Source organism: Sciurus carolinensis, chromosome 13 (genome assembly GCF_902686445.1).
Source record: "Sciurus carolinensis chromosome 13, mSciCar1.2, whole genome shotgun sequence".
Classification (NCBI taxonomy): domain Eukaryota; kingdom Metazoa; phylum Chordata; class Mammalia; order Rodentia; family Sciuridae; genus Sciurus; species Sciurus carolinensis.
In genome coordinates, this window is record NC_062225.1 from 67,899,368 (window position 1) to 67,924,653 (window position 25,286).

Here is a 25,286-nt window from a genome sequence, read left to right on the forward strand (position 1 = left end):
CGGCAACACCGGCCGCGCCTGCGGCCACAGGGACGTCACCAGGAGGCCTGTAAGGGTAACTGCATGTGGAGTGACAGACGCAGACTGGAACGTCTCAAAGGAAATGCACAAGCCGTTGCTCTTCAGGCCTAACAGGCAGGACATGCTAAGACCCACACACACGTCTCATCCACAGTGTGGGCGCACGCACCCAGGAGCCAGTCAGCTCATTAAAATAGTGACGAGGTTTTACTCAAAGCTCAGATATTATTTTAGGTTCTCTATATAACAAGCAGGAAATTTTATGAAAATGAAAGCAGTTTTGTAATTGGTAAGTTCTTCCATCATCATCGAATGTGGGAACAACTTGACCCTCATTGCTTTTTTAAAATAAAATAAAATGAGCATATTTTCTTCCATCCTACCTACATTTATGGTGCATATGATCCACTACAAATACACAATAAGACCTCCAGCGTTTCATGGCATTTTACAATGTTTGTGTTCTAAATACTGTGGTTTCACCATCTTCCATTTTTTTTCCTACCAGAGGTCTTTTTTCCAATCAAATTATTTTTTCTAAAAACAGTTTCAATATTAGTTTATTTTATAGGTTAACTAAATACACATTATACCTGACTCCTGACTGATGTTATATGTGGCTTCCTGTCTTAAAAAATATATGTATGTACACAAAAGCCAAAGTATACCTCTACTGTTTGAGTTTCATCGTGGGACTGTGAGGACGGGTTGCACAGTGTGTCTGCTGATGGCAGGGGAATACTCTTTTTCTTCTTTGGTTCTTCTTGTAATTAAACTAAAGCAAGCAGAAAAACTATTTCCTACATGGAAATGTGAACAGACACTTCATCTCTTAGGTGCACCCTGTTAATTTTTCATAAAATGAAAAACTAGCCATGTTCTCTAGAACTAGCTGAGGAAGGATGGAGGGGTATTCAAGGGACAAGGGCTCCAGTGCAGAGAGGCAATTTTATTTGGGGGTCACTGAGGGTCTCCCATGTGTTAGGCATGGTGCTGGGCAGTGAGCCGGGTCACCAGGAATGCAACACAGAGACTGTCGGCCACGATGAAGAAAGTGTCGCGAAAGACGATAGGAATCTAGTGATTCCACCTGGGGTCAACTGGGAAAAGTTCAACAATTTGGGGAAAAGACTTGAGTAAGATTTCAAGATATCAAGTTTACAAGGGAAGGTATAGCAGGCAGAAGTGTCCGCAGGGCCAAAGGCACAGTCTTGGGAAAGCATGACTCTTTGGGTAACAGTGGGCGGAGGCTTGGGCTCAAAAGTAGTTAGGAGAGCTGGGTGCAGTGGCACATGCCTATAATCCCAGCGGCTAGGGAGGCTGAGGTAGGAGCATTGCAGGTTCAAAGCCAGTCTCAGCTACTTAGTGAGTCTGTGAGTAACCAAGTGAGATTCTGTCTCACAATTAAAAATATTTTTTTTTTTAAAAACAGGACTGGGCATGTGGCTCAGTGGTTAAGGGCCCTTGGGTTCAATCTCTGGTACAAAAAAGGTTCATTACATTATAAAGGGCTTTGTTACCTGCTAGTAGAACTGGACTTCATGCTGTAGACAGTGGTAAGAAGCTGATATAGATTGAAGAAGGATTTGAAACCAGATCTGTTTTACAAACACAAGCTCTGGCAATATGTGGAGGAGGAATTGATGAGACAGGCAGGAAGAGAAGTCAGGAGACCATCGCAGTGGTCCAGGGAAGTGATGCTGAAGGACTGGTTCAGGCAAGAGTAACAGGACTCGGGAGGGCTACAGAGGACACTCTAAGGATGGGATTGACCGGATGTACAATGTCATGAATGGACTGCTTGGCTAGATGGGGACAAAAACGAAAGTATCACTTGGAGATTTCCAGTACTGATGTCAATTATTAAGCAAACATAGGAGAAGTAATGGTAATTAATTTGCGTTTGGGTAATCGGCAGCCAGAGATGCTTACAAGACACCCAGGAGAAATGTCTAAAGACTGCTGGAAATTGGAATGTAGCACTCAACAAACAGGTGGGGCAGAAGATTCTTACTTGAGCAGGCAACACCACAAGAGTAGTAGTTGACTCAGAAGCAGGTAAAATGTCCCAGGAGAAGAACACGGAGCAAACAGGAGGGTTGAGCATGCAAGTCCCTGGGACATCATTATGTAAGGGATGTGCAAGAGAACAGCCTGAGAAGAGACAGGAAAAGACCAGTGCAAGGTACAAGGGAAGAGGAAGAGTAATGTCCTGAAATCAATCACAGGGAAAAGAAGAGGGAGATGGGAGAAACCACTGTCCAACTGAAGTCTCCAATAAGGTGATGGTTTTGGTATATAAAGCTCATTGAAGACCTAAGGGGAAGCATCATGTAGAAGAGGAGTCAGAGGGTCTTTTGTCAATGTGATGAGGAGTAAATGGCAGAGGGTCCTATTGTGATGGGGGTGCGTGGGTGTCATGTCAAAGAGTCAGAAGGTCAACATGGTGACTGAGATCATCTCTGGATGATGATATTACAAGGGATTTTCATTTTGATATATTTTTGCATTTGCCAAGTTCTATGATGAATGTGTATTATTTTAATAATGGGGAAAAATGAAAAGGAAGTCAAATTTGAGAAGAATTTGGTGTCTTGGGGTACTTAGACCTGAGAAGTAAAATAATGAAGTGGGAAATTCCCCAAGTTGGATTCCTGTACCAATTCTGTCATGCATTAGCTGTATGACCCTAAGAATAACATTTAAAGCTTCAGTCTGGGCCAGAGTCTCTTTACCTATAAATAAAGAAGTTGGGCTGGAAAACCACTAAGGTAGATTCTAAATGTAGAAGCCAGGATCAAGCTTGTGATATAAGAAAAAACTCGCAAGTAAATTTGAGAAAAGTGGCATTTAAAGAAACCCTATAATAAACTGATGTGTAAAGCGAAAATTACTTTTTAATACAAATAACCACCCCAGTTTATAATGCTTTATAATTTCTCATTTTATTTGTTTTTCTTAAAGTGGTGAACACATATATTGATTATAATATACATCTTTTTCATTGTGTTCTTTTCATTATACCTTCTGTTTTAAGAGTAAGACTCTATTCCTACCACAGAATATCCTCTATTCACCAATCAAGGAAGAGAACAGCATTTTGTGGGTAAGGTTTGAAGGCTGTAGTTGCCAAGACTAAATATTTACTGCTTCCTTCAGAGTGCCCAAAGACATAAAGTTTTTATTGAGCAATTATCACAGGCACTAAGGAAATAAAGGCATCAGACTATATTTCATATCCATATCCTCTTAAATGTGATGAATGGCCTGGTATGGACATTTTTTAGTTATTTCTGTTTCAGATTATTTTAGGCAATGAACAGCAATGTAAATTAATGGCCAAAGGCCCAAGCAGTGAAAAACGTTAGACTAGACCTAAAAAATATTTCATGGGAGCCAAGAAGTCGTTTAGAAATAAAAATCCTAGGGTATTAGGAGTTCAAAACTACCTTAAAGACTACTGGGGACAAACTGGTGCTGGAAGTAGGTACGCTTCTGCCAGTGGGTACCCACACCTGTTTTCCGATACCTCCAGGGGAAATACCCTGTATGAGACAGTTGTGTGCTGACTAACTCTGCTTAGTTACTGGAAAGTTCTTTTGGATACTAATTTGAAATCTGCCTTCTTGGCATCCCATCCCTTAACCCCAGTTCTGTCCTCAGTACCATAAGACATCAGATTTTTTTTTTCCTGCTCATTATGGGAATGTGGATTATCCTGGGGAAACTGTATAGTTGAATAAAACTATTGCTGGCTACACTGCAAATTTTTATTTCCTAATTACATTTCAAGAAGGTTGAGATCTGAGCTGTTAGTATATCTATAATAAAATTAATTGGAATCCTAAATAAAAACTTTGGTACAAAATGTTATGTAACAGAAGATTCTTTGACTGAGGTATGGTACAAACACTTTAAGCTAATTTCCATAAACCCATATTGGGGGGTTAAATGATGTCCCTTTAGGCACACACTGCAATGCTCACCACCAGTTGGCTATCCTTAGAGGCCCACATACTTCTGCTTCTGCAGTTTGAGGAATATGCCAATCAAGACTCAGTTATGTTTATTCGCAAACATTTGGTACCAGTGTATTGATTACTATATTTACCTAATTAAGCAGTATGTAAAGCAGTGAAATATGAATGTGAATATAAGATTTGTTTCTTGAGCAAGTGCTTTAGAAAGACTAGATAAAGATTTAGTAAAAAGAATGTGACCAAGTTAGGGGTGGATGAAACAACCATAAAACATTTGAAAACTAAAGCTCTAGAGGGATTTGTCCTCATTCGCTTTGTAAAGGTCTTTAAATTCTCGCTTCTTTAAAGTAGGCAGTACAGAAGATGCATAAGAGATGGAGTTTATTCCAGACTCCAATAGTGGCCTCTGCTCAAAATAGACCTTGGTCTATCTTCAAAGACTTGTGAATAAATGTACATTCTTATGCTAGAAATTAAATATTAAAAGATATATTATCTTTATATAATTTCTAGATTTAATCACCCTTTTCAAATAACTGATCAAGTATTGACTCAATGAAGTGACTTAGAAGGTTCTTGTTGCAGTTCAGGGCTAAACTCCGTCTCTCCAGATACTAACAGACCAGAGCAATTATGAAAGAAAAGGAAATGGGTAGATAGCACTCCCTTCCCCTGGTTGCTGATAACCTGCGGGGGAGGGGAAGGATCATGTTTTCTAACACAAGCAATCACCCCCTGATCAGCTCTCTTTCTTCCCTTTTGGTCACATAGGCAAGATAACAGGAGGAGGGAACATGAGAAGAAAGGAAATCTAAAATCTATAAAAGGGGCAGGACATCCACACTCCCTCCGGCAACAGCTCTGGACACCCTCCTCTCCAAAGGAGTCTCCCTCTCTCTCCGTTCATTCTACCCTTTATCAAAAAACTTTTTGATCTTGCCTCAGTATTTCTTTGGTGTTCAATCTTCAATACCCAGGGAATGAGGACCCGATTCTGACTTTCAAGGCCGTTTTAATAGGAAATTGCTTAAAATAAAGATGGTAGTAAGATAGTCTTAAGACTCCACATAATTGATCTTCACCCAAAACTATACAAACTGAGATATGGTAGAAGTCAAAATTGCCAAGAACTATACAGCTTAGTAAGCTCAACCAGTTTTTGATTGTGTATCATACATACATGAACCAATAAAAAACTGGCTATGTATGGTATCTAGCCGAAGTCAGAGAACTATGGTAAAAATGTGCAAAAATCCAGAAATGATTAGATAAATTAAGAGGAAGGAAAAACTATGTATTTACTGTCAAACCAGCATTCTAAAGTAAGGTATTCAAAATTATGTTTTTGAGAAAGCAGAAGGAGGGCACTTAGTGAATTCTGACTGAAAGAACATTCCAGAAAGAGACATAGTAAATTAAAGAGCAACCAGACTAAGAGAGAAAAAAGGCAGAACAGGTGTTAGGAACTTAAAAAGTAGAGATGAGGAGCAAGACTTATGAGAAGAGCTGCCATAAACTTTAAATAAGTAACAGCACAGTTTACAGTCAGCTCGTCCAGTTCAGTAAAAATGGTTCAGATTGCCTCACGATCCTATTAAGGCATTATTAATCTCTGAAAAACAGAAATGAGCAAACTTCAGGATTCAAGATATGTACCTTAAGGAAGCTATATGACCTGGATCAAAAATAATTGTAGTCAAAAGCTCAACTACTTCAGAAGAGACCATGAAAGAATGAGAAACAGCCCTTGTGTGTCTGGGATGTGGCTGGCTTAGTGTGAGACTTTGTTTTGTATATGGTCATTAACAAGTGACTTTCCACATGTGATTTCATTAAAAATGTGTAAACAATGGAGTATTGGTCATAAACAAGAATGAATTTGTGCTATTTGCTGGTAAATGGTCAGATCTGGAGACTAAGAGAAATAAGCCAGTCCCCAAAAGCCAAAAGGTTGAATGTGGAAGCTAATCCACAATAAAGGGAGCAGGGATTAAAAAAAAGAAGAAATATCAGTGGAGTAGACAAAGGGGAATGAAGGGAAGAGAGGAGGGATGGAATAAGGAAAGACAGTGGAATGATCTGACATAACTTTCTGGGTTACATATATGAATACACCACAGTGAATCTCACCATTGTGTACGTCTACAAGAAATTAATTTAAAAAATAACTATGGGTAAAATAAGTAAGATGTATAAAACTCCGTGAAGTAAATAAACTTGTCCATTCTAAAGACAAGAAACCAAATCTCATAGATGTTGAGATGCTCAAATTTACAGTTAGAAAAAGATGATGGACCAGAACACTGGGTTTCCCACCTAAAGTCTTACAGAAAGTTTGAAAAATAAAGGAAAAAACTGAAAGTTCCATGAAGACCTACAATTATCTTTTTCTGTATTCTCACCCTCCTTCCCTCTGCAGAATATGATCACTGGAATAGCTTGCTTTTTTCACTTCACAATGTATCATATGCATTTATCATGACTACCTATCTTCCTATAGGTCACTTAGTGACTATATGATATTATGATACATTAATTTATTCATTCAAAATAATACTGTGGGTGAAGCGCTACTGTATGGAACCAAGGACAAATAAGAAAAAGGTAGTTACTTAGGCCAACCAGATTTTCATCTTTTGTTACTACTGGTACATCTAAGATTAAAAGTCTTTTCTTCAAAGCATGTGTACCACAGTGGTGGCCACTTGAATGAACAGCAACCTTACTCAGTAATAATCTTCCTCTTCCCCTCCACGGACAATGTGTTTGAATTGTCTGCTCATTTAATTCTGTATCCCCTTGCCGGTTTACACTTAATAATTCAGTAATAAAATGTATGGATGAACATTTTTATTTTTTATTCCCCCCTGACTTGTGAAAATAGTTATTTTACATAGGATAAATGTCCCCTATAGAGGAACAGTAAAAGCTATTATACAAGCATGGGTAAAATTGACGGATATTTAGGAATAAATTAAAATGGTATAAGTTTCATTTTATTTGGCTCTCAAAGGACCATTTGGTCTTTTGCTTTTCTTAAAATACAACCAAATTATAACTACATGGCACAAACTAAAAGGGTGATCTATGATCTGCAAGTTGATTAATTTATCTGGAAAGCTGTCAGCTCTCCACTTCAATTTGTATGGTGATGACGAAGTCTAAATCAAATTTTAAATGAATGCAAACATGGCAACTCTTTAGGCCAAATGCTGGAGAAACACCTTCAGAATTCCAAGTGGAAGTCTTTGTGGATCCTTAGAGGCCTGTACATTGATTTTCATTTAGAGAAGTGTCAAGATACATTTCTCCAAGGACCAAGAAAAGGGGATTATGCAACTTAATGAGACAATGCCATAATAAACCTGAGATGATAGCTCTCTGAGTCTCAGGCAGTCCCCAGCAAATGTTCTCATTGTTTTGGATCCTTTACTCATGAGTCTGGAGTTGGAAATCTTGTTAGAAGACATCTAGCCCAGTCATTACCCAAATCCCATTTCCAGGGATGGGATGGACACAGAAGCTTCCAGTACCAGAACTGCACCAGGACATGTCGCTATTCCTCCCCTCACTCCTGGAGTGTTTGGCCCAAGCCCTTTAGGTCCAGGTTCTGAGCAGAGCCCTCTATGCCTTGCACGGTGCCCCTGGGACTTACCTGCAGATGCCCGGGGGCGGCACTGCCCAGTCATGGGGCTGTATTCCTGGTTCTCGTCAGCACACACACACAGGAAGGACCCCTCCACGTTTTCACAGAAGGCTTCACCACACACGCCACTGAGCAGCTCACATTCGTTCACATCTGGGAAAGGGAGCAAAGAGCGAGTGAGACACGTGCATCAGTCCTGACAGCTCTTCATTCTGCCAGCGGTGCCTAGGCCAGTAGTGCCTTCTAGAAACAAGGTGCTCTCCAGGGAGCTAGCACACCCCGTCCGCTCTTAGGGAATGGGCTCCTGCAGGCAGGGTTCATGCAGCTGTCTGTATGAAAGGACTGGGAACATGCACAATAATGGTTTAAATTCCAATTCAAGTTTAAGGGACACCCTGGACACAACAGCATGTGCCCGTTGGTCACCTAGTTTTGTCTTCCCTGCCTTTCCAACATATCAAAGTCATAAATGGTCCTACGCTCTACTCTCAGTTTTTAAATTCAGAAAAAATCAGAAGCACAGGTACTTCAGCAGTCATAGAAATTTTAAATTCATTTAAAAACATTAAAAGCCTACTTAAATGTCTGAAAATAGTTTTCTAGCAGCCCAAAGGTCCATAAATTAACATTAGAATTTGGGTTGTAAGAGCTATAAATATTTATCAGGGTGCATTAATCATCCATTTGAACCAAATTGATCTAATAACTAATCACTGACTTCACTATACCTTTTCAAATTCTGTTGATGTCTACAGTGTAATTTCTATTTTGCTAAATGTTTTTCTTCTGTGATTAAATACATGTAATTAAAATATAATCAAGTCATCTTATTGATTAGCATGATTTCTTAAAGGTTGTACAATATACCCTAAAGAAAGGTTATTTGCATATCATCATTGATGAGCATGATTTATTAAACATGTTCATTACACCCTAAAGAAAAGCTAATCACCTCATAGTACATTTTACCTTTGCTTCTCCAAAAAGTTTTATTAATGACTGTCTTGTTCAGCAAAGTACCTCACTTGATATCTGAAATGCTCAAGGGTCTTATGTATTAAACAAGTATAAACATCAGATTCATGAGCACACTCTGAGACGGTTTATACAGTGTTAAAAATGTGAGCAATTTTCCAAACCATTCGGGGAAAAAAAAATCTTATTTCTCCTGCTACATCCAGTTTATTGTACAAAAGGTTTATGGGTTTTGACTTATTTAGATGATTAACCTCAGCTTCCCATTTCACTTTGTTTGTAAACAAATATAAACCCATTGGCTGTATTTCATTTACAAAAAAGATATTATAACAAAGTATAAAGCAAAATTGGAATATTTAATCAATATAGACAGTTATTATTTAGACCAGAAGAGTTGACTTAAGGAATTTGCCAGTTCACATTTATCAATTTTAGGTAAATGTCATATGAAACTTTCTACTTTCCAACTCTTATTATTTACATGGCTATTGAGATCTCTCCCACCAGACATGTTCATTTAATCAAGAAATACTTCCCAGTTACTTTTATGGGCCAGGCCCTCACGACCCACATGTGGGAGAGCAATGTTGAGTCAGGCAGGCCCAACTCCTGCCCTCAGGGAAATCAGTAAGAAAATCTCACAGGCTTCATTAGCAGCAGGATTGAAAAGTACAGAGTTCTGTGAACTATGGAACAGTGGTTCTTTCATGCAAGAGTGGTTTGGAGAAGCAACACTGGAGCCCAGATCTGAAGGATGAGTAGGTGATAATGAGTGGGGTGGGTGTGCAGGGTCCAAGCAGAGGGAATAGCACAGCCAAAGACTGGTCTCACGCCTGTCTCATCTCTGCAATGCTGCACAACATCCAGTGTGGTGAAGAGCATATAATAGGTGCTCGGTGTGTGTGTGTGTGTGTGTGTGTGTGTGTGTGTGTGTGTCTATGGATATAGATAGATATGGATGGCTAGGTTTGTTGGGGGGCTGCTGGGGATTGAACTCAGGGCCTCATACATGGTAGGCAAGTACTCTACCACTGAGCTGCATCCCCAGTTCTCAGTTAATAGGACAGAAAAAAAAAAAAAAAAGACAAAATGGCATTTGTTGAGTTCACCAAAATGACAACAAAAATCCCCCTCTAAGACTGTCTTGTGTGCCATACTAAAATGTCAACAAGGGTTGATATGCTCATCTGGCTGATTGAAAATGAATATTAAGCAGGGGTTCAGGGATCATATGGAGTCAACGCCCCTACATTTCAACAGTTAATAGTTAAACAAAATTTACCGAGTAGGTCAACCATGGTACCCAGTCCAGGGGAGGGAGACAGAAAGCTCCCAATCACACGGAGGTTGTGGACTTGGAGAAGAGGGCGGCAGGCAGCAGATACAGGACTAAATGATTCCCAGAAAGTGGCAAGTGCTGTGACAGAATTTGCTGCAGGTGTTCTGGAAGCAGGAAGAGGGTCAAAGCTCAGCTCGAGAGCAAGGGAAGGAGCAGGGACAGTGTCTGGGAGATGACACCTAACTTCAGTCAAACCATAAACCATTTAGTCACAATATAAGCAAATGTCTGGTAGTTTTTATCACTTGGGTTTTGGTGGGAAGAGGAGTTTTGGTGAAGCAGGAGTTGGTACCAGAGATTAGAATAGTCTTGGCTGTATTATTAGCCATGTCTTCCTGTGGCTAATTCTTGAATAATTACATGTGTCCTTGATTAGCTGGTGTTTATGCTCAAAAATACATGACTACTTTTTAATGCAGTTGGGAATTAACTAATGTGATTGGGAATTAACTAAATTTCATAATTAATCCCAGAGAGGTAGTTTCTATTCAAGTGGTATCATCAAACCTCTGAGAAGATTTTGTTTTCCTATATTATCTGGATGGCAAATGACTTATGTTTTCCTTGCAAATTTTCAAATCCACAAGTTATTGACTTCACCTCAAGTGCCATCTGCCCTGTAGTAAACAGAGCTATTTTTCTCTATTAAGAAGAATAAAGAAGATTTGTTAATCCATGAAGTTTCAGATTTTATTACCTTTCTTCTCTTTCTCATGAAATTGCTCTAATTGCAAGCATGTTTCATAATGACATTGACTTGCAGAAATCAGTTGATCAGAAAATGAAACACAAAATCTCTTCTCTAGGAGCATGTGTTGGATGATATTCTAGGGACATCTCATGACATTCAAGATTCTTTCCAGCACCATCAATCCCAGAACAGAATGAAGAATAGAGTTGCACAATCTAGAGCATCAGTTTACTGGTGTCATTCCTGGAAACCGAAGCTCTTTCCAACTCTCTTCCTTAAATGCACTGCCTGAGGAGCTGGATTTCCAAGATGGACAACTTTATACCATGCTGCAGACTGTTTTCTGGGCCACGGGGACTACAGAGTGCTGCATGTTCAGTTAAGGGTTTAAACACATGTCCTTTAAAAACATATTTCAATTTAAAGTTGTCCTTCTGTAATTATCAATGCTCCTAACCATTTCAGAAGCCATAGGACACATTATTTGCACAATCTCAAATTATATGATAAAAGCAAATTCTGCCCAAGTTTGCTGTTTAAAATTTCTTCTTGTTGATAACTTTGATTTCTTTTTGAATAGGACACATGAAACATGTTGGGAAAAAAATTCTAAAAACTCACCCACACACCCTTGCCCATCCTGTGGGGCTTGAAAGCCCTGATAACAGAGGCAGCGGAAGGAGCCAGCTGTATTGTCACAAAACCCGTGACTGTCACAAACAGTGTTGTTTACACATTCATCAATATCTGTAAGAAAGACATTTAACATCAGGCACAAAACAAACACAGGCTGACAAACACCAGATATTAATGGATAAACAGAGGCACTCCACACACCTGATTAGTATGAAATGATCATGTTTACACAGAAAGAACTCTGAAAACATTTTACATATTAATAAAATGTTTTGACGATGAAAATGGTTTAATAGGCAAAATGTTGGGGTCTATGAGAAAACATTTGCTTTTCCTCAGGAAATGTTTTCAAATTGAAATGACTGCTGCAAGTGTCGTGGTCAGTATTTCCCAAATGTTTTCAACTCTTAATTTCCAAGGGAATTTATAGCCTACAGGGGAAAAGGTCAAAACTGTTCTGTGTACAGAGTGGTGGGTAGCAAGAAGCAATAGTTACTCAACCCTGTAGACAGCCTTGACCATGTCTACACCGCATTCCCATGAAGTCAAGAGAGGATCTGGTGAATTCAGCAGAATAACTAGCCAGTCACAGTTACTCATGAGAAAAGATTTCCTATGCCCAAGTTACAGTCACTTGAGATCCTAAATATCAGTGCTGTTGAAGTGACCGGCTGGCTTATGAGCTCATTTTGTTCTCTATCAACTTGATGACAGACAGTGACCCTGTGCCTTTTTTTTCCGTTAATAAAAAATGCTCTCATAAAAGGGAAATCTCAATTATAAAGTTACAGTCAATGTTTAGATGGGACTCTTCTTGATCCTTAGAGTTACTAATTTTCTTCCTACTTCTTTCCTTCCCTTTGTCTTTGTCTGTAATCACATCGTACACATTGCCACGTCTCCACATTTAGTCCCCAAAATACAGGTTTCTAGAGAAACAGTTGAGAAAATGCAAATATATGTGAAGAAGATTTTACTTTTATGTTTAAATAACGAAATCACCTGGTAACAAATGATCAAGGAAATGACACGTTAAATTTCACGTGACAGAATTTAATGTTCTTAAAATCAAGCTTCTCTCTTTTAAAAAGTGTTTAAAGTTAAGTTGAAGAAATTTTCTAGAAGAAAATGAAGATAGGCTAATGATTTTTCAGAAGCTGCCTGACTTCCTAATTTCCAACACTGATGTTACCAACATAAATTCACATTATCACATTTTTGAATTGCAAAATATGAGTAACTACATCAAAGTTTTCTTAAATTTTCTCAATTTGAAGAAAACTGTTCTTTCTGCCTTTCTCCCATCTTGGCTGGTCTTTGGTCCCTAGTTCACCTGTGTGCTCTTCTCCACTACCTTCAACTGTTCAACTTTGGGACGTTCCCTTGTCTTCAAAACTGTTGACTTGAAAATTGTTCACTTGATCATCTTTTTATCCACTGTGCTTTTCTGCTCCATCAATGCAAAATGTCTCAAAACAACCAACCACACTCATCACTTTATTTCCCAATGCAGTAATTCCTGTGTATCTATGTGAGGGGATTGGTTCCAAGATCCAAGGACTTGCAATTCTCTTACATAAAATGGTACAGTATTTGTACAAAATCTATGCCCAACCTGCCATGCACTTTTGCAATCAGGACCTTGAATATGCTAGGCAAGTGTTCTACCCTGGGTTACACCCCAGCCTCTCCCATGTAGACAACCTTGATCATGTCTACACATGATCAATCAACCCTAGATTACTTAGCATACCCAATTTAGTATAAATTCTATATAAAGTTGTTATAATCTATTCTTTAGGAAATGATGACAATTTTTAAAAATCTGTACATGTTCAGCGTAGATGCAATTTTTTTTCAAATATTTTTGATCCACAGATAAAGAATTATTGGTTATGAAGGGCTAACTATGTAACTTCTCTGTAATACAGAAATATTAGTCACAAGATGCATAATATTAATAATATTGGTGTACTCTTACAATTACTGTGAGGATTAAACAAAAGAGGTACAAAGTGCTTAGATGCATACAATGTAGAAGACATCCAATACATGTCAACTACTATTACCCTTACTGCTCCTCTTCCTCCCTCTCCCTCCTCAATGACCTACAATCTCACTCCATCTCTCTCTATCCCACTGAAACTCCTCTGAGAAAAGGTACCCATGACAGACTCATTAAACCCAATGATTATTTTCCAGTCCCTCACCCTTGACCTCTAAGTCTGGTGAACACCCAGTTCTTGAACACTTTCTTCCCCACGTTCAATAACAGAATATTAATATTAATATTAATTTTTAGTCACTTTGGCTTGCCACTTCCCTTTCACAGCCTGAGGAGGATGTCTGCCAAGCTCAGGCCCCTGGGATCTGCCGCAAGCTCAGAGCTCCCCCCTCTACCCTTCCCAGGCTCTCTCAACTTCAGTGACCACAATCCTTGGGATGAATCCCGAATCTTTATCCTCAGCCAGGATCCTCTCCCAAGTATATTTCTTAGTCTTAATTATTTCTGTTTGATCTTCTCCTGTCATGTCAAACTTTATCAAGCCCGAAGCTGAGTTCACTCTTGTCTTTCTAAAATTCATTTTCTGCCCTTCGTGAGAAATTGCTCCCCCTCCCAATTCTTCCCTTGTTGCCCTAACTCACCTCCCTAAAGTAAACTGACAACTCAATGAAATCATTTTAAGCATCTAAACACATGACTCTCTCTCACAGCATCTAACACAAAGAAGATACTCAATGAATCTGATCTGGATGACTTTGAATGCAGCCCAAGACTGGGTTTACAACTTGTTTACTGATTATGGTGGTGAGGAGAAACTGTAGCCCAACCACTTAGCATAGGTCACGGCTAATTTTAGACTTCCTGAAATGGGCATTTGCCAAAGGGATTATGTCATTCTTTGAACCATAGGATTTAAGGCTGAAAACTTCAGTTAGTACTTACATATTGATGATGCTCCAGTCTCTCCCAAGCCTTGACCCCTGTTCTTTAGAATCCTTTATCTAAGACCTATGAACCTGTCCATGATAAATGAACTTACTACGGCTCCCTTCCTCATCTTGCCTCCACTTCCCCCTGTGTTCTTCTCATTAGTGAATTCAACCAGTCACCCAATCAGAATTCTTGATGTCATCTTTCCCTCCCTCCACCTCCTCATCCCTTCCTATCCTGCCCTCATCTTTGCCAATTGTCTGTGTACTCCTCATTGGCTTTCTATCTCTAGTCTCACCTCTCCCTTTGATCCATTCTCCACCTAATTGCAGCCAAATGTGCTCTTTCCAAAACATGAACCTGTCTGTGCCATCCCCTTGCTCAGAATGTTCAGGATCTCCACTTGGCTAGAGACCACCCCACCGACCTCCTTAGGAAAGCATCAAGCCTCCTTTGTCATCTGACTCCTGTGCGTGTGTCTGGTCACAGTGTGCAGACAACCTCCTCCCCAAGGGGCACACCAGCCCTAGCAGGGTGCTAGAGTTCTTTGGAAACCTAGCATCTCTGATTTCTTACTGACTTGGTGCAGTCTCCGTTCCCTGCTCAGCCCTGGCTTTGCTCAGAAACATACAGTCAGCCCAAGAGACATCTCTTCCATGGTACTTTCCTTAGCTACTCCATGGGCAGATTTCAGAGTCCCTCCTCTCTGCTCCCAGAGCATTTTGTGCTATTGCTATGTTTATTGGGGCTACTTTTTTTTTTTTTTTTTTTTTTTTTTTGAGATGGGAAGCCTTTGACTAACCCTCACCAGCAATCTATTTCTGGGAGGAGAGAAGAAAAGCAGCCACTAGAAACCAGCTAGCTTTTTGGTCCAGATTTTTTTTAAAGTAAAATATCTTGCTTTCTTTATAATAATTCTACACAATTGCAGCAGATGAAGATTTCTTATTACTGATCACTAGCACAGGAAGTGAGTAATTGACCTGAAGATGAACAAGTCCCAAGCTGGTTATGAATTACTGGGCATCTTGCAGACTCAGACTTACTATAACAGTGATTATACGAGAAAGTTTAGATGAGCAATACTTTGGATTTGAGTGAATAGGAAAAAATAACGCCACATGCTTGCTGGATTCTAGCTCTTCAACAACTAATATTTTATAAAAATGATATAACGTAACTCTCTGAAGTTTCATATTTTCAACAATGAGGTGAGGTAATAGCTTAAGAAGAGGACAACACTTTTTTTCACTTCTCTGATGACCTATAAAAAAAAAATACATTATTTCATTAGAATTTTCTTTGATGATATGAGTTCTCTGAAACATTTTTCCACTGTTAGTCTGAACAAATGAAAGCTGTCCTGCTGAAGCTGAACGTGGAACATGAAACTAAATTTTGGATCATTCAATGTCATGTTTTCCTTTTGCTTAGTGTTAAGACTACTAGAGCAATTTTGCTAGGTATCTGCAACAGTCATGAATGAGATTATCATAGTAATACTATCCAACAGATTAGTGACCTGTTAAAGTGATTTCTAGCAATTCTTTCAGTTGTCAATGAAGACAAATTAGGTATACTATCATAGGAATTTCAGATTTCTCATGCAAGTGTTTATTTTTTATATGTCACTGGAAAGCATAGATGCAAATATTCAAAACTCAATGGAAATGAAGTCAAGAAAGAATACGCTAAGCAAGGACAGTGGACTACTGATGTGAATCCCCAATTACAAATTACCTAAATTTGTAGATGTAGAACACAGTTTCAGGTAACTGGAATTACCAGTAGTTCATTTTAAAAGTAGCAATGTCTACTCTGCTGACAGAGGATTATTATCTAGGCTATGTACATAAAGAATTCAAAACACAACACCAAAACCCCAAATAATCCAATTAATAAATGGGCAAATGAATAAAACAGATGCAGCTCAAAAAATGAAATACAAATGGCCAACAAATATATGAAAATATGTTCAACTTGATTAGTAATTAGGGAAATGCAAATCCTCTCACACTAGTCAGAATGACAACTATCAAGAATACAGACAATAACAGATGCAGGAAAGGATGCCAGGAAAAGGAACACTTTTATGCTAGTGGAGAGACTATAAATTAATACACCAACTATGGAAATCAGTATGGTGGTTCCTGAAAATACTAGGCACGGAACCACCATATGATCCAGCTATACCACTCCTTGGTATTTATCCTAAGAATTAAAGTCAGTATCATACTACAGTGATACATGCATAACAATGTTTACAGCAGCACAATTCACAATAGCCAAACTATGGCACCAGCTTAGGTTCCAGGCGAATGGATAAAGAAAATGTGTTATATCTACATGATGGAGTTTTATTCAGCCATAAGGAAAAATGTAATTAAGTCATTTGCAGGAAAATGGATGGAATTTGAGACTATTACACTAAGAGAAATATGCCAAACTCAGAAGGTCAAGGGTTGTATATTTTCTCTTTAAAGTGGAAATTAGAGAGGAAAAAGGAAAGGTGGGGTATAATCACATGAAAATCAAAGGGAGATCAGTGGAATAGAGGAAAGGGACCAGTAGATAGGAGTGAGGGGGAGGAGGGCTTTTGGCTAAATTATATTATATTGAATGCATGTACGAATATGTAACAATAAATTCCACCATTATGTATAACTGGACTACAGGGAAAACAGTAACAATGCTGTCAATGACTCAAAGGTTCATACTTTTGAGGATCTCAAGTGCTGACCTGTTTCATAGATCGATTTTGCTGCTCCATATGTTTTTTACTTAAATCGCTTTCTGAATAACAACACACTTTTCAAAACAGACTGATTATTATCAAGTATCCAACATATTAGAACAGAACTCCAACCATGCACCCCTAAATCTTGAGTAACATTAAGATTGAACACTTGGTAAGGTGAACTATGAAATTAGAAAAAAGTATAAAAAAGAGCATGATCTTGTAAGGGGCTGAGTCCAGGAAACCTTGTTTACTGGCCAAGAAACTAAAACTGCTGCTCAAAGACCCTGACAATGGACTTCCTAACAAACATCAATGATTCCACCAACTGTACAATATTTCCTAAAATAGGTTTGGAAAAAAAATCTATGAGGATCATGAGCAAGATATATTTGTGTCCATTTTGTTAGCAAAGTGGTAACTTTTTTAAGGCACGTTCATTAGTATTTTATTTTCAGTTTCTCAACATCTATGCTTTGCTGATTTCCTTCTTCCCAGTTTTGACAGATCATACCTTCTTATTGGGGAAGAGCTCACTCATGAGCCTCCCTTCTGTTGCCAGGATACTCTCTGGAGCTGGGTGGTGGGGATGGGACAGTTTTTTCAGTGATGGATTGTTCACAAGAAAATTTCCATAGTGACTGTTCAGCTGGGTAGAAATGGCCTTCCTGTTGTTAGAACATATTTAGATGAATCACATGGTCCATTTTGACTTAAAAGGAAATTGGGGATTGTCCAGTTCAGCCTCTTTATTTTCAGAGTCAGAAAATTGAGGCCTAAAGAGGGAAAGTGACTCACATCAAGAGTTTGAAGTAGAGCTGGCAGAGGATTGGAGTCTTATCAAGGAACAATCTTCTGAATCAAAGTTGGAGGCTCTAACACGTCCACCAGCTCTTACCATAATGATTGTTGGAACAGGTCCCTCCTACATGGTGGGTAGAACCGACCACACTGTGAGCCCAATAAGCATATTGGCGTCTGTTCACTAGGAAGAGGGGAGTCAGAACATACTGTCTGCTACTCACTGACTCATCATTTATGGACTTGAAGTTTAGTCAAGGACCTCCTCTTCTCTGCATCTTTGTCCTTAAACCAAGAAGCATCATAGTACTTGAAATAAAAACACCAGAGGTGTGGTAGACCCCAAAGAAAATGTCCTTCTAAAGACCCTGAGAAGACAGCACAGCAGGCAGCAATGGTGTGCCAGTCTCGGGAAGACCAGGACCACGTCCAGCACTGGTGCTCTTCAGTCTCTTTATTAAAAGGAAATGACCCACTGTTTCAGCCAAGAGCTTCCTGACCAACTGCAATTGGTTAAATATTTGATGCCAGATTCCTAAGAAAACAGATACAAAAAAAGGCCTTACATTGGAAAGGATGTAGGGTTCCTGCTTGGGGAAAATGCCGCCCTCAGACTCCTTGCTGAAAGGAAAAGAGGCCAAGAAGGAGAAAATACAGCCCAGCCAAGAAATGGGGCTGAGAGATGCAAAACCAGCTGAAGAGCTGCCCAAAGGAATTTTTAAATGGCATGGCTGCTGGCCCAAAAGAGATTAAGGTCTCTCTCACAGCATAGGAGGGAAGCCAGCATTAAGCAGAAGATGAGCACAAGGCCTAAAAGAAAAACTAAAATAAAATTTAGCCAATAGGAAATTAAAAACTGGATTTGGAGACAGTCCAGACAATACAATAGGATATTGTGGAACCTTTTTAAAAAGGTCCACTGAGGTCTGGCAACATCAAGAAGTCTGGAGAATATGGTTCTTATGTGTTACAGAAAATAACTTAGTTCTGAGAAAGAGGGACCAGTCAGAAGACAGTAGAAAAGATGTCATTGTGCAGGGTCTGACCACCAGGCCATCGCCCGATAGAGAAGTGCAGGAAAAAAACGTGGAGACCTTGATGGTTACAAGTCTGTTTTAAAAGCCAGCAACCTGAGATGAGCAATAAGAAATGACAGAGGTAGCAAATGATTTCAAGTCCAACTTTCTAGTGCATAAATTCTAGAAGACAAGGCCGCCAATGAGAGAATTTTCTCCCCCAGTCTTAAGATGTACTACCTTGAAAGAGATTTACTTAAAGTTATTCTTTAAAAATTGTAGAGACAAGTCTTCTATTTGATTTCAGCAAGCAACTATAAGTACCAAAGAAACTAAGCAACTTTCCTCTTATTTTTATCGACCATTAGGTTGCTAACAAGTATTCTTCATTCCTAAAGACATTCTATTGAAAATCAACCTAGAAATCTACACTTTATCTAAAAAATGTGGGAAGTATTCAATCACTGCACTCCTTTGATTTATCCCTTGGCTATACCCCTAATCTCCCCTGTGCTCCAACCTAATTTAGGGCCTCACTAGGTCTCACACAGATTCCCGTAATGGCCTCCCAACTGGGTGCTTTCAGTCACTTATCAGGACCCCAAATTCATCATCCATAATGACAGAAAGATTTACCTATTAAAAAGTCCAATTAAATAACTCTGCTTAAACCTTTTCAGTGTGTCTCCACGGATAACAGTATAAGGGCTCTGGTCACATGCCCACAAAGCCTGTCCATGCTGTGTCCTCGAGTTATTTGCCTTTCCAGCTGGCCCCCTTCTCCCTGCATCTTCAACTTTCTCCTTCTTTCCCTCTCTATTGGATCATTTCATCAGGATCAAACCTTTCCTGCTGTTTCTCGTTTTAAAAAGTAACAAAAAGCCTCCTTGCACCATAATCCATATTTCTCATGCCCCTCCTTTACAAAGCCACGGTGCTTGACTCTTCTGCACATGTTGTATCTGCTCCTTCAGTCCTCATCCCCCTTGGATAGCTCCTAAATATAAAACTTCACTGAAATGGCTCTTCATGAGATCACCCAAACGATTCTTCTTGGTTGTCACCTCAGAATTCTCAGTAGTATTCGGGGCAGTTGGCTCCGCTCTCCTTTCTGAAGCATCTCTTCCCCTTGGGTGTCTGATATGCTCCTAGGTTCCCCCTTAATCTTTGGGCCACCCCTTGACAATTTTAATTACTTGACACACACATGCTGAGGTTTCTCAGGGCTTAGTCTTAAACCCTCTTTCGTTTTCATTCTATGATTTATTTTGGTGGACTCATCCATTCAAATGGCTTCAGTTATCATCTACATCTGATGATTCCCAGTTTATACTTCCAGCCCAGACTTAACACTAGCCCTACGGTGATTCGATTGGCACCTGACACACTCACATGAATATTTTATAGATAACTTAATTTAATATCCTCAAGTCATACTCTTAACTTGAAACAAAATTGCTTCACTTTGCAATAGGCCAGCAAATAGTGACACCAAATATATACTTGCTAAAGCAGAACCTATGGGTTATCCATATTCTTTCTCCATGCCAGGCACTCAATCCAACATTAGGTTCTAAATCGATATCATTTTCTATTTCCAAAACACTTCTTCAGACCTTCATTTCTTTCTATTGATTAGTGGTATCAGGAGGGCCACTCCTGAAGTCTACTTGACCAATGTGTCTGGGAGGAACTGTGAAGACAATATCCCGAGAGACGCCTGACTTTTCTCTTGACCCTCTAATTCCATTTCTAAACAGCAACCTGCATGATATATGCTTTAAAAATATAAATTATATGGACAAACCTGGAGAACACTTTGTTCAGTGAATTAAGCCAGGCACAGAAAGAAAAGTACCAGATGATCTCACCCACGTGGAACTGAAAAAGTTAATTTCATAGAAGTCAAGAGTGGAATGGTGGATACCAGAGGCTGAGAGGATTGGTAAGGGGATGGAGAGATGTTAGTCAAAAGATCTGTAATTACATTTAGACAGGGGGATTACAGAAACAAATGTACAAAATAAACAACAACAAATATATCACATAGGCAGATAGAGAGTGATAAAAAGTGGTAAGTGACTAACCCTAGGGAGAGAAATGCAGAATGACTATTAATGATTATGGAGTTTCTTGTGTGGGTGAAGAAAGTGCTCTACACTTGATTGTGGTAATGACTGCACAACTCTGTGAACAAACTAAAAACCACAGTACTGTATACTTGAAATAGGTATCGACTTTAAGTTTCAAGCCACAACAAATTTCAAGGATTGAGGTTGTTTAGGGTATGTTCTCTGAGCACAGTGGTGTTAAAGCTGAAGTTGATGACAAAAAAAGTAACTAGAAAAATCCCCCATTGTTTGAAAAACAAGCAAAATATTTCTAAATAATTCATTGGCCAAAGGACTTGACGATGAACTTGAAAAAAAATTTGTATATGAAAAGCAAAATACAACATATCAAAACTTCCAGATACAGAAAAAGTCATTCTTGGATTCCTGGAAGGAATTATATAACCATAAGCAAACATATTAGGAAAAAATGGTGGAAAATCTAATGATTTAAGGATCTATTTTAAGAATTTAGACATAAAGACAAATTCAACCTAAAGAAAGTAGATAGAAAAATAATAAATAAAAAAGCAGAAAATAACGAAGTAAAAAAAGATAGAGAAAAGAAATCAATAAAACCTATTTCTTTGCCAAGGTTAATACTCCTAGGTAAAGATCAAAGCAGAGAAGGCATAAAAATTGCTAAAATAATAAAATAAAAAACATTACTACACATTCTACAGAGAAGATAAGAAGGTATTATAAACAGCTTTGTGCCAATGAACTTGACATCTTACCTAAAATGGACAAACTCCTTGAAAAACAACTTACCAAAACTGACGAAAAGTCTAAATATTATCTATTAAAGAAATATTAACTGCAAGTAAAAGTAAGTTGCAACACATACCCACAACAAACAAAAACTCCAGACACACATTACCTCATTGGTGAATTCTTGAAGAAATTTGAGGAAGATGTAACACCAATCTTACACAACATTTTCCATAAACCAGAAAGAGGGGACTCTTCCAAAGTCATTTTATGAGACTAGAACAAGCTTGACTCCACAAATTATAAGAACATCAGAAGGAAGGAAAATTCCTCGTGAACACAGATGTAAATATTCTAAACAAAGTGTTAGTAATTTTACCCTAATGATATATAAGAAGACACCATACCATGACTGTTGGGTTTATGTTAACATTGCAAGGGTATTTTTTTACTTTCAATAAGGAATATGGCTATTGAGCACTACTGAGCACTTTTTCCTGCTGAGATCAGAAGTGAGATGGGAAAACTAGCTGTCACTAGTAAGCATTGTAGTAGACATTGCAGGTAGTACTGTAAGACAAGAAAGGGTAGAAAGTATCATTATCAGAAGAGAAGAAATAAACTAGCATGATTTGTATAACATGATTGTATATGCAGGAAATTCAAAAGAATCGCAGATAACAGAATTATTAAGTGAATTTAACAAGATCATGGATACAAGGTCAATGTGCAAAAAAATCAGTTAGCTCTATATACTAGTAACAAACAATTGCAAGGATAAAAAATTCAAATACTATTCACAACATAAAAATACTGAGTGTTTAGGAATAAGTCTTTTAGAAAGTTTGCAGACATTACACAAAAAACTGATACAAAACACCAGGAGAAAGGAAAAAACTCTAATAGAGGGAAGTGTTGTACTTATGGAGTGAAAGATAGTATTGTAAAATGCCAAATTGCTGTAAATGGATCCACTGATTCGTTGCAATTGAAATCAAAACCCCAGGATAATTTTTTTTCTGTGTGTGAAAACTGTTAATCTGATTATCAAATCTGTGTAGTAATGCAAAAAGTCAAGAACAGTCATGACAATCTCAAAAACAAAACTGAAGAATTTATCATTTATAGCACCAAATAATGAAATCCATTATTAAGCTATTATAATTAAGACAATGTGGTATTGGTCAAGAATAGATAAATAAACCTATAGAGTCACCAGAAATAGTCTCATAGATATTTGACCACATGGTTCATGACACACTTGCAGACTGGTGGCAAAAGGGTACTATTTTCAATAAATACTGATGACTCAACAGGATATTCATCTAGGAAAAAAAGAAAATCATGAACTCAATTTTATACCAAAAGCAAAAATCAATTTCAGGTGGATTACAGATCTCAATGTAAAATATAAAGCAAAAAAACTTTCAGAAGACAACATAAAAGAGTACCTTAATGACTTTAGGGTTTGCAAAGATTTTGGACATGCAAAATACTGATCTAAAATGAAATAATTAAAACATTGGATTTCATTAAAATTAAGAACTTGGGTTTATTCAAAGTTATCATTGAGAGAGTTGTTTTGTGCACTTTGTTTTGATGAGGTTTGTTAGGTAGAATTCCACAGCTGAAAAAATACCCAATAAGGGTTTAAAAAGTGGTTAAACATCAGTCTTCATCAAGGAAATGCAATCTGGCACTATAAGAAGATAACTTTGCTCAGCATGGCTCAGCTTTAAAAGGAATGGCATACCAATTACTGACAAGAATGTGAATCTGGAACTCTCACTCCTCGCTGATGAAAACATGAACTGCTACTCTGAAAACCTGGCTGTATCTAGAACCCAGTAATTACACAGAAATATCACTTCTGGGTGATATCCACAGAAATCAGTGGTTACATTCCTCAAAAGACACAATCAAGAATATCTATAGGAGCTTCAATCACAACAGCCCCAGGCTGGAAGCAACTCGAATGACCATCAGCAGTAGAATAGATGCATAATTACAGCATAGTCACCAAATGAATTACCAAATAGCAATGAAAATAAATGAACTGACACAGCAAACAAGATAGATGAAGCTGACAATTATAATACTGAATGAAGAAAGTCAGACGTCAAGGAGAACATGTTACATGATTCCATTTATGTAATGTTCAAAGCTGGACAAAACGAACCCACAGTGATCAAATCAGAATAGTAGTTAAAGGGGTACATGAAAACTGGGAATGAGGGTAGGTAGTAACCATGAGGCAGCTTGAGGGATGGGTCGCAGGGACTCCGTCTGTAAAAGTTTATCAAGTGGTACCCTTATGATTTATGCACTTTTATATATGCATTTCAAACAATAATTTTTTAAAAAGCTAGTTTACACTATTACATTTTCTGGTTAAAGCAAATCTTACCATTTCAAAAAAGCTCACTTTGTTTCTCTATTTCCCATGGTTAAGATGTACTATGGAACACATACTAGATTTAAATAGTAGGGAACTCTGAATAATAACCCTGATCACCACTTCCTAGCTGCTTATTTTAAGCCATTCCAAAACTCATTTTTCTCTAACTGCAAAATGAAGTTAAGCTACTTTTTTTTTCAAGGATAAAGCCAAAAATAAGAGAACATATATAACTCAGAAGATCTTTTCTTAAAAATTTACCTACATTTCTACATGATCCATTGCAAGGCAAAGACATCATTTGAATTCTCTGTCCGGTATTCTAATGTTTCTTAGTCTTATAGAAGGTGATGGAGAACTATGATGGAATGATTTTATCACTGTTTTAGAATTATCATGGTACTGTTACAGATTCAGAATAGGCTGAAACCCTAATATTCTAGTATGTGGTACTTTGGAATTATGACAATTTAAACAGAGAAAGTAGAGTTAGACACATTTAACCTTCAAAAGCTGGATCAGCCCTTCTCCCCAGGGAGCTCACCTCCCTGTCCACTCCCACAACCCACTGAGCCCCTGAGAGGGGCTCCCAATCCTGGTTCCTTTCCCACCCTGTGTATACTTTCATATGCTTGAAAATAAACACAGTTAGTAATATGCTCTTTTACATAAGGATTAAATATAGAATCAGTGATGATTTTTTTTAACTTTGTGATTGTTTTTGATCACTCACAAGCATCCTAAAATTGGTTTATGCAATTTATGCAAATTATACTCCTAGTTCTCATTCATAATAGACTTTAGAAGTAGGATGAATGTACAGAAGATTCTGTCTCATGCAAACTAAGGTCAAGAATAAAAGTCTTCATGAAAGAAGTCATGTCCCGTTAACAGCTTTAAAATAAAATCCAAAATGAGCATGTCAAGTTTTACACTTTACACTGTACTGACAAGCTCATTCTGTGAATGACCAAGACAATGGGAAAAATGATCTGACCCAAACACTTGTCCTGATTGAGGGAGCTCACAAAGCTCAGGTTTTATATCTGAAGGTCACTGGTGTCATTAAGCAGCTTCAAAAGCAACAGCCAGGGAACAGACATGGGGTACAGCTGAGGGTGTTGCATGGGGAAGCCACTGGACAAATGTGCCAGGGGTTCGTGTAATTACAACAGAGCCTGACACTACACACTACAATTCCCAAACTAAGCATCTGGGATGGTTAAAGAAAAAATCCTGAGTCAGGTTGAGAAAAGTATTTTACATATATATATATATTTTTTTTT

At 38.2% G+C, this 25,286-nt stretch overlaps 1 protein-coding gene across 8 annotated transcripts in view; it reads right to left on the bottom strand.

The window, feature by feature from the left end:
* Positions 1-25,286, bottom strand: part of Ltbp1 (latent transforming growth factor beta binding protein 1) — a 413,663-nt gene that overhangs the window by 35,774 nt on the left and 352,603 nt on the right. For 5 of the 8 annotated variants that reach the window (XM_047522256.1, XM_047522255.1, XM_047522253.1 and 2 more), the window contains 2 exons: positions 11,277-11,402; positions 7,657-7,800 (listed from right to left, as the gene is read on the bottom strand). In XM_047522256.1, the coding sequence (XP_047378212.1) occupies positions 7,657-7,800; positions 11,277-11,402 (270 nt within the window). The remainder of the gene's footprint in view (positions 1-7,656; positions 7,801-11,276; positions 11,403-25,286) is intronic. The other 3 variants (XM_047522254.1, XM_047522258.1, XM_047522260.1) reach the window with 1 other exon arrangement.